This window comes from Aptenodytes forsteri, unplaced genomic scaffold (genome assembly GCF_000699145.1).
Source record: "Aptenodytes forsteri isolate BGI_AS27 unplaced genomic scaffold, ASM69914v1 Scaffold318, whole genome shotgun sequence".
Lineage (NCBI taxonomy): Eukaryota > Metazoa > Chordata > Aves > Sphenisciformes > Spheniscidae > Aptenodytes > Aptenodytes forsteri.
This window is the reverse complement of record NW_008794493.1, coordinates 630,709-640,893: the sequence shown is the minus strand read 5'-3', so window position 1 is coordinate 640,893 and position 10,185 is coordinate 630,709. Positions and strand designations below refer to the sequence as shown.

The following is a 10,185-nucleotide window of genomic DNA, read 5'->3' as shown; positions in this document are numbered from 1 at the left end:
GGTCTTCCTTTTTTCCCTTTTTAAAAATGGGGGTTATGTTTCCCCTTTTCTGGTCAGTGGGAACTTCACCGGACTGCCACGACTTCTCAAATACGATGGATAGTGGCTTAGCAACTTAACTTTCCTCATGTTATTTTTGTTAATTAATCCTCTGATTGTGGTTTGCTAAGACTTGATGCATAAGCATTTCAAATGTAATTTTAGTGAGTCTCAAAGTTTGCAATTTTCCCTGCTACTGTAATAAAAGACAAGATATATGGAAGTTTTTTCTTCTTTATTTTTAAAGCTAAATTAAACTATAGAAAATAGATTTATTTGTATCTGTTGCTTTCCCTAAAAGGTTCAAGGAAAATATGATGTCAATTCCAAAGCAGTTAAATAAAAGCTAGCCCATCCTACTGAGCTGCTCATATTATTATTGGGCCAAATCTGGGTGTCTTGCCTGAGAACAATATACGTATAAACTAACAGCTTAAGTATTTGGCCCATCGTATCTCTTCCCAAGCCATGCTGTGATTCATTATAATTTTATATCATTGTCCATTTTGATGCCAATGGGAGGCTACAAATTTTTACCCTCTTAAATAGTCTTGTTACTGTGTGAGCTACAAATATTACTTTGTTTCAAATGTGTGCTGAAAGGAGAAAATAATGTTTGTAAATCTCCCCTGTCCAGAGGTCCCTCAGGGTCCTCTTTAGGTAGAAGGAATGAGTAGAAAAAATAAAGAAAAAAAAGCAAATTGGCTGATACCTGACTAAGTGTTAGGAGCTGCTGTTCAAACCCTGCACAAGTTTGGGAGGTGGATGAACTTGGCTTTCTAGAGGTCGGTTACGAAAGAAATTACTGATCGGTATCTATATGTTATCTGTTGTTACACAGAGCAGGGAGTGGGTAGGAAAAGCATTAAGAGAGTAACTGCACCAGATTTTTTTAATTTGTCTATGTGTACTTTTCAGTCACTGTATCTCAGTAAACCTTTGATTAAATAGCTTTTTTGTCTCTCTGGATGTCTGTGTTGAAGAGATTCTTTTGTGTTTTTCTTTCACTATTAGCTTGTTTTTGATTTGATGGCGTTTCTTATAAAGTGGGTTTCCAGTCCTCTGCTAACTTTTGCAAATATCCTGTGATCTTTCTCCATTTTGTCAACATCCTTCTTCATTGGAAAACCTCAGAACATAAAACTTGAGTAGTTCTCACAAGCAGCTGATGCAGTGCAGCCATTATTGTTGTCTTAAGGATCTTTTTGAAATATCCAAGGATTGCATTAATATTCCCAAGCGTAGCTTCATGAGAAGAGTCCACAGTTTGCAGAAAGCCTACCATGACATCAAGACTTTCTTAATTCTATCTTCACAGGGTAGTCTCCCAAGAAAGGAAGTTTGTTCCCATATGTATGGTTTGCAAAATTGGCATTGCAACAGAGATGGTTTGTTTGCCTACAGGCAATCTGTGGTGTTCTCATTGGTGATGTGTTCTCTGTGTTATTTGGTCCTCCATAAGCCTTCGTGATCTGCAAGCTTCCTCTGTAATGATTTTAGATTTCAGATCCTTAGTTACTTTGCTCCCCATTTTTTGCTCTTATTTTTTCTGCCTGCAGATTTTATCAGTAATTACTTTCCTCCTGGTCATTGTTCAGTAATGTCATGCTTAAGAAATAAACCCTGCTGGAATATATTAGAAACATATCTTCCCAATGACAATTTCCTGTTTATAACTGCATCTGGAGATTAATGTAACTAACTTAACTAATACTTTCTTTGTATTGCTTCATTTCCTAAATATAATGGCAGGCAAAACTCAGTCAAATGCTTTGTCTATTTTGACAAGCTGCATTTTTTTGTAAAATCCATATTGATCGTCATTAATTTCCTCTCACTTGAATTCTCTAGTTCTTGAACTTGATTTATGCCTTTTGAGAGTAGAGACGTGGTAGGGTCATTTTGTTTACCTTTTTTTTTTTTTTAATATTGGCACAGGATTATACTCTGGAACTTCCTCACTGTTGTAACACTTCTTGACTACTTGGAGCAAGCTTTGGCCAGCTGTTCTAAAAGTCATGCAAGTTATTCAGATCTACTTATTTCAGAAAGTTTTTGTGTTGTAGCTGTTGTTCAGGATTCTGAGTTGATTACAGTTGGAAAACCAAGCGTTTAATCATCATTCTCAACATACACTATGGCTTTAACTCAGTAAAATCAAATATCATTTATGCCTCCTCTTCATTACTGCACAGAAATACTTGTGTGCAGTCCTTTTATAAAGGGACATTTCCAAAAAGCCAGGGTTCACTCAAGTTCAAGGCTGTTCCAAATCGAGGTGTGCCCCAGGATTATCTACTGCATAGGTATGTTTCTGTGCACTGTAAAGTGCATTGGAAATTGAGATGCCCAAACTGTCCAGGTCATCTGTGGTTTTTGCGGTCATTCTATTTAACGCATAGCAAAGTGAGCCAAGCGCAGAGCCCTGTTGTACTATGAAAAGGCACCACGTATGTCCTCAAAAGTTTTAGCCAATAAAAGGACATAATCAAATTACAAATCAGAAAGGAAAGCTGGTAGAGTGGGGGTATTGAGTAAATGTATGAAAATGATCTGAAAAACAATCTTAAGTTTTATATTCATCTTGAGGAAAAAAATCTCTGCTAATGAAACATTGATTGGCCTATCATTTTCAAATTTTTTAAAGCAGAGACTTAAGAATCAAATAGGTTAAATTGATAGTATAAAATTTAAGTCAGATTTTGGGGGGGGGTTAATTAGTGATTTTTGTTAAAGAAAACATTTTTTTCCTGTAGCAAATTTGAATTGTCCTACAAAGTCAAGAAATGTTGTTGGCCAAAATGCCTGTAAACCAGTGACTAGGTTTTTTTAATGTTATTTTCTATAAAATTATTTTTTTAAAATAAAAAGATGCATATGAGATGACCCACCTTAATTAAAATAAAGGAATGGGGATATTCATTAAACTGTATTAAAAGTATACTCTAAATATGTGAGAAATGGACTTGAAGATAAATAGGATAGGAAAAGGATGGGTATATTACAAGAGCTATATACATGATACTGAAGAGAGGCAGAACTAGAAGTTAGTTAGATTTGCTTGACTTTTGACTAGTTGATTTTCACTAGTAAGTCATCATGTACAACCCTTCATAAAGTATTTTGCCAGTTACTGTAGCAATCCTAGCTGTTGAAATGTAAAATGGGTATTTAGATTTAAGAGGTGGTTTTGAGAATGGCATAGAGTGGTTTAGGTGGGTTTTTTGGTTGTTTTTTTTTTTAACTAACTTGTGAAGTGTGTGATATTCATCAGTTGATGTGATACATTAATCAATAGTAAACTGTCTGGATAGGGCATATTACTGTATGAAGTTAATAGGATTAATTATAAATTAATGTTCAGTTACTAAAATTTTCAATAAGTGTACTTTCAAAATGAGGAATAAAATTGAGAGGAAGGGAAAAACAGGTTAATTATGTGTTTTTAGGGTGGTTCTTAAAACTAGTTAATAATTTGCCATGAACGGAGCTGCCTACAAGCAAAATGAAATAAAATAGATGGAGACAGTCATACTATGTAAAGCAGTTGAGTTCGTGGAAAGATTTCCCAATTAGTAGTTGGCATAGGAATAGGAACAGAGCAAAAACCCAAACCCTCAACTATCACTTAAATAACTAATTAAAACCAGGGGTTTAGGTGTTTGTGGGGGAGGTATCAGTTGGCTACAGCCAAGTACTTCGCAATCACAAGGTAATTCAGGCTTCTGTCTTCCAGGTCTAACCCTTCTTAAGATAGGTTAGCACCCTTGTTGACGTCCTAGACTCCATGCCACTAAAAGTCATTGTCCTCACTGACATTTTATATAGTTTATTTGTACTGATGGTGAATTATGTGCTCAATTATACTTGAGTGAGAGCAAGTTTGAGGACAATGTGTTCAAACATATAGCTGTGAAGCAGAGACTCCAACTCCTCTGGCCTTCAGTGAGTCATCATCCTTATTTATGCATTTGAAAATACCATTCCAGGCTGTCAAAGACCTGAGAGGAAAAGGGCTGGTAACAGAGCAAAATGTAGAGCAATTCTGTAGCTTTGCTAAGAAAGTTACCCAAATTCATGACACTTCTTAACTGCCATGCAGTAGCAAATTTTAGATACTCTGCTTATTTTATATGCAGTGTTCATGAAAGAAAGACAAGTCAGATCTAGCAGCTAGAAAAGGAGATATAAAAGGATGGAAAATGTATTGAATAGGACACATTACTTGACTCAGTTATATAAAATGTCTAGCCATCATCTAGTGAACTGTTAGCAAATAAATCCTGAGAATATGATAGAATAGATCAAGTATTTCTTAGGTATTGACAACTGTAGTGCTTTCACACTGAACCTGTTTAAAAGAACTGATTTCCTTGGAGGAACATACGGGAGGTACCCTCCATGCATGTGTACAGGAGTGTAGAAATAGTGGGATGTGAAAACCATAAAGATGTTCACTGCTCAACAACCAAGCGGTTGACAAACTGTCTGCGAGTGTTCATGTTTCTACTGTTCTCCTAGAAATCCCATGCAAAAGCTTAAATTAAGTGCATAAACAGCAGATAAAATTTCAAGAGAACCAGCTAAGTAATTTTAAAATATTTTTTCTTGAATTATAGGAATATTCTACAGTGTGCCATCAGAAATGCTGTTCTGTGCCCAACTGTGACTTTGGGAATGGTTGGCGTTGTTTATAAGAGCTTTTTGAAGAAGGAAGCAAACAACTTCAGGTGGAAGGAGCTGAGAGGAAATGAGAAGTAATTTAAAAAAAAAAAAAGAAAACTTACTATTAATGCGATTGCTGTTGTATTTTTCATCTTATAGTTTGCAAGACATATCAAGAAATCTGAAGGCCAGAAGACGCCCAAAGTTGAATTACAAATCTCAATCTATGGTGTAAAAATTCTAGATCCAAAAACAAAGGTAAGAGACTTAGATGTTTATGGTGCTAAACTAGTAATTAAATATTGTTTTAACTGTTTTTAATGTTTTTATTGTTTTATATTTTAAAAAAGTATTATAATGACAGCCATTCTGTTGATGGAAAATTCTTCTAAAATACCATTTCTTGTTATAACACATGGGTGACACCTTCCCAGGAAGGTACTTGATACTCCAAAATACAGACTATAGCTAATGTGGGATTTAATTTTTTTAATCGTTTCACACCAGAACTTTTAAACTCTGAGGAAGAGGAAAACACTGTGATAAATAAATGTTAACACTGCATTTGATAAACACCTTTCCAAATGGTCACTATTGTGTAGGTGCCCACATGTAGATGTTTGCAGGTGAATGAAGAGACAATTTGTTTGCAGTGACTCATTCTTCATGCTGCTGCTTTGGAATTGCACCGCTCTTTCCTTAACCTCTTCATTTTGTTTCCTCCTTTTCTTGTGTTTTCACCTTTTTTTTATTGTATGCCCCCTCCCTAGAATGCTTATGTTTCTCAGGTGTGTTACCCATTTCTCTGTAAATTTCATGTAGCAGGCCATAAGCACTGTTGTAGGCTTTTCATCTGGCACAGCATGACAATTCCTGCCTTTTCAGCAGTTAAGTCCATTGAGTCATCCCATGGATGGGTTTTCTGTTCCTTTGTTTGCTCTGGTATTTTGGAAGGGGTTACATAGTAAACAAAACATCTTCCTCACAGACTTCAAAGAGGAGTAACGAGATAAATATAATGAAGCTAAAAAGTATTTATTCAATAGTCAGCAATTCTTAACATCTGAGTGCTCTTAAATCTTTTATACATATGTTGAAGGTTGGATTTGAATGAACTGTTTGTTACTGCTTTTTAATTCCGGAGTAATTGCTACCATTCAGACAGCGATACTGCCTGTTGAGAAAAGGTAGCTTTAGTTCAAAGCTGTATCTACTTGCAACCCATTTTCACTTCACACTCTTGATACAACCACAATTCAACAGTTCATAAGCAGACAGGGCAAGAAATATCCATGTCAACTTCAATGGCAGTTTTTGCATCTTCCTTATGTCATAGGGCACAAAGGGGTACTAAACCCCATATCCTGGCAAAAACTGTTTTAAAATAACAGTTTTAAATGCCAAAATGTGTTAGTCTTCCTAAATCTTCCTGCAGAGATTAACAGAAAGCTGTGGGATGGAAGTTCCTGAGGGAATAGGAACATTCTAATCTCTTAGCAATGCTGTTATTACAACTCAAATGGTAATCAACTATGAGTAGTCTTTTTATCTCCCCCACTTCGTTTCTTAAAGCTACATGTAAATGTAAATTGGAATCAAGTTTTCCTTCTTTTTGCACAATTTACAGATGCGTTAGGAAATTACTTAAATTCCGTGTTATCATCACCGATTACAGTAATTTTTTTCTGCGAGTTTTTGAAACAAATCACTTCGATATTGTTACAGAGAAATATTGGTTTATATTCATGTGATGACTATTAATTGTGGTAGGAACAGGAGGCCTACTCATGTACCAGGACTTGATTCTATACTTGGCACTCAAAAAAGGAGGATTATAGAACAGTGGTTCTGTCCTTAAATGACCTAAAGTAGTTAGATGGATTTATAAACCTAAAAGAGCCAGAACAAGCATGTGTTAGTATATGTAACTGTTAAAGAGCTACAACAGAAAGAGACTTAAGTGTGAGAGAGATTTGGGGACATGGGAGAAATAGGATATGCAGAAGAACGGCTGTAAAGACTGAGAAAAGGAACCTGGTTGGGGCAAGGGGAAAAGATTGCCCATATGGTACATTTTTTTGATAAATGGTTGCGTGCAGAGAGGGCATGCCTTTCTTTATGAGCTTATAGCAATCTGGGAACCTCAATGCTGCACAGAAACTTTTTTTTTAATAGATAATAGTTCACATCTAAACTGCATATTTTCCTTTAAAGCAAATACTGCTTTCCCATGTAATAAGCCAAATAAAATAAAATACCAAGAAGAAACTTGTTGAAGGAAAACAACAAAAAAAATAGTTGAGAAAGTTTATTTCAGTTTTGTCAAGCTCTCTCAGCTGAAGAGCATTGCCACTGCAACTTTTTAAATAGCTGGAAAATGGTTTTTAATGGAAACTAAAATATGGTATCAAAAATACGCAAATGATAATGTTTAAAAGCTGTTTATGTTGTACCTTAAGTAAGCAATTATTTACATGTCTGATTTATTTCTCTGTGCCCCTGTGTTTGGATAACAAAGTCATTTTATTTCTGTTTTCCATATTTAAGATACAAAGGTAAGGACTTATTTCAGTAAAACCATTTTAACAACCCCTCGGAGATGATGAAATCTGAAGATGGTGTACACCTGGAAAAAGAACAGAGTATTTTACATAATCAGTCCCTAAATAAATTGCACAGGGATGCAAAGCAACAGTAAAAAACAATTTTCTAGAACTGAAATTACTGTCCAAATAAACACTTCCAGATAAATGCTGTCCAAATAAAAACTTCCTACTTACATTCAGTAAAAATGGGAACATTTGTTAGGAGATGAGTTTGCTAACTTTTGTTATACTTTAAGTCCATTTTTGGGTGCTCTCATGTACAGTGAGAGACATTCAAAAATATTACTGCAACTTGCCTGCTCTTACGTACGTGAGTAAATCCAGAGATTTACTTTGTGCATTTTTATCCTAAGCAAGTATAGTAATTTCTTGAAAATAATATTTCTTTTTATTTGCAGGAAGTCCAGCACAACTGTCAACTCCACAGGATATCATTTTGTGCTGATGATAAAACTGACAAGAGAATATTTACTTTCATATGCAAAGACTCAGAATCAAATAAGCATCTGTGCTATGTATTTGACAGCGAAAAGTGTGTAAGTATGCAAGACATTTTAAAAGAATTTGAGTGACTGTTACGGACTTTGGTTGGTCTGCTTTGAAATAAAACAGGAATGGTTAATAAAGGCAGATAGCCTGCTTTTTAATTGGGGTCACTGATATAATCTTTCATGGCAATATAGTGTCTTGTAACTTAGATGCATTAATTTAAAGGAGAGCCTTTTTCTTTATTGATCTAAGGTGGTTTTCTGAGACAATTCTTCTTACTGCCCGGCTCCATATCCTAGGTCAAGCATCTGCAATACTCTCAGAGAACAGACTGCATCCCACCAAGCTTGAAATGTTTGCACAGCTGTTTTGCAGAGATTGCTGTGACCCTGTGGCTGAGATACCCTCACAGGCTCTTCTGCTGATGTCTGCGTCAGATTTTTTTTTAGCAAGGTTCCCCCTTCTCTGCCCCCCTCCCCTGCCCCGTCTCTCAAGTTTGTTAATGCCATGATGCACTACCAGAGAATTCATTGCACCAACCACTGACATTTTCTTGTGTCTGAGATAGAACAGGGCAACTGTTCAAAAATGTGCAATAGCAAAAAAAAAAAAAACAACTTTAGGACAGGAAATGAAGAAAATGGTGTCTAGCTGAAACAGGGTCATGTGTTTACCCTGGCAGAAAGTAATTAACAAAGAAAAACACTGGAATCAACACCAAAAAGGGATGTTTAGGGTTTTTTTTATAACTCTCGTTTTGATTTATTCTGAAGTAGCTGAGATATCATACAAAGGAAATACTGAGGAAGTAATATATTTTTTAGAAACAGATGCATATTCACTTCTATTTATATGCAATTATATAGCATTGTGTGTTACTTCAGTGTTTCTGGTGATTTTGTTGTTCACCTGCATTGCTCCAGTGCCCTCAGTAGAGATTGTTCAGAATTGCTATATACATCTGTTCATTTACCTTCAAATTTCTATCCTGTGTCTCTTTTTCACACATTCCCATGATTTTAAATTGCCCTTGCAGTCTCTGCACACTAGTAGCATTTCTGTTCCAAACCAATGCACCATTTCGTCTTCTCTCTACCCTGATATTCCACTTACTGTATTACTTTCCTCAATTGCACTGTGTTCATTAGTACTCTCAGATTTCAAAGGATCCCACCTTAGTTGGTACCTTTCAGCCCACCCTCATCCTTCCAAGAAGATAGGACTGCATACTTCTAGTGTCCCTTACACTTTTCTTTTACTAACATAAACAGTTATTCTCTAAAGCAGTCCTAGTTCAGCTTTTTTGGTCTAATTCAGTCTAATTTGGTTAAAATAATTTCTTGTGTTTTGGTGGGGTTTTTTGTTTTTTTTTTTTAATAAAGGTGGCTGTATGTTTTTTTTTTTTTCCACAGTAAAAAGATAGAGGGGTTAATTCCCCATTCCTGTAGAACTCAGGTCTTCACACACCTCTGCTGGATGACTTAACTGTTGCACTGATGCATAAAAGGCTGGGAGCATCACGTTCTGTACCATTTTTGTGCATCCAGCCCTCCATATTCTTACAGGTAGTGAAGGAAAAATGTTCTCGGCATTGAGCAGAATGCTCTGCTTTCATGAGGAACAACCAATTTCAGGTTTTCGTTTCAATAGAGAAGACAAAATTCTAGTTTAGCTTTGGCCAGATTAATGTTTTTTCCAATTTTTTTTTTGTTTTGTTCCCCTGCCAACTTGTTTTAAAAAAAAAAAAATTACTCTGTTTACTTTCTCTACTAAAGTTCTGTGGCAAATGGCATATCCATATGTTCACCTTTTATTAGTGCCTCTTGTAAGTCTGCATTTTTTTCTGAAACCTTGATGTGCTCAATCAACTTCTTGTATGCTTAGTTTTACCTGTTATTTTTAAAGTAGATTTTCTGTATGGATTGTATATACACGTCATAGCATATGATGCGAATAAGCATAGAACTACTAAATTATTATATTTTGCACATACAAATGCAAATTCTGTTTGGTTGGATTTTTGTAATCAGAAATACTTGCGCAGGCAAATACATTTATCTACACTATGCTGATTGAGATTTTATAGGACTTCTAAAAATAAGTGTTGAAAATAAATTTAAAAGCAATAGAAGTCAAAACATCCATTATCATGAAAACATTAACCCATTAAAACTAAAACAATTTATTTAATGATAGAAAAGGCTGTATTTGCTTCAGAAATCATCAGAAAAAGACATACTGCAGCGTGCTATCTATATTTAGAGAAATTAGAGGCATAATTTATACCAAAAATTAGCTAATTGTGGTCTGCCTGTTCAGTCTCCCCTCTTTCTCTGAAGTATTTTTACGTTGTATACATAGCGTTTTCTGTCAGGCTATTTTGCTG

General features: G+C 35.3%; 1 protein-coding gene across 2 annotated transcripts in view; it reads left to right on the top strand.

Moving 5' to 3' along the window:
• Positions 1 to 10,185, top strand: part of GULP1 (GULP, engulfment adaptor PTB domain containing 1) — an 89,338-nt gene that overhangs the window by 44,727 nt on the left and 34,426 nt on the right. For both annotated transcript variants that reach the window (XM_009290964.1, XM_019475039.1), the window contains exons 4-5: positions 4,864 to 4,962; positions 7,709 to 7,846. In XM_009290964.1, coding sequence (XP_009289239.1) covers positions 4,864 to 4,962; positions 7,709 to 7,846 — 237 coding nt within the window. The remainder of the gene's footprint in view (positions 1 to 4,863; positions 4,963 to 7,708; positions 7,847 to 10,185) is intronic.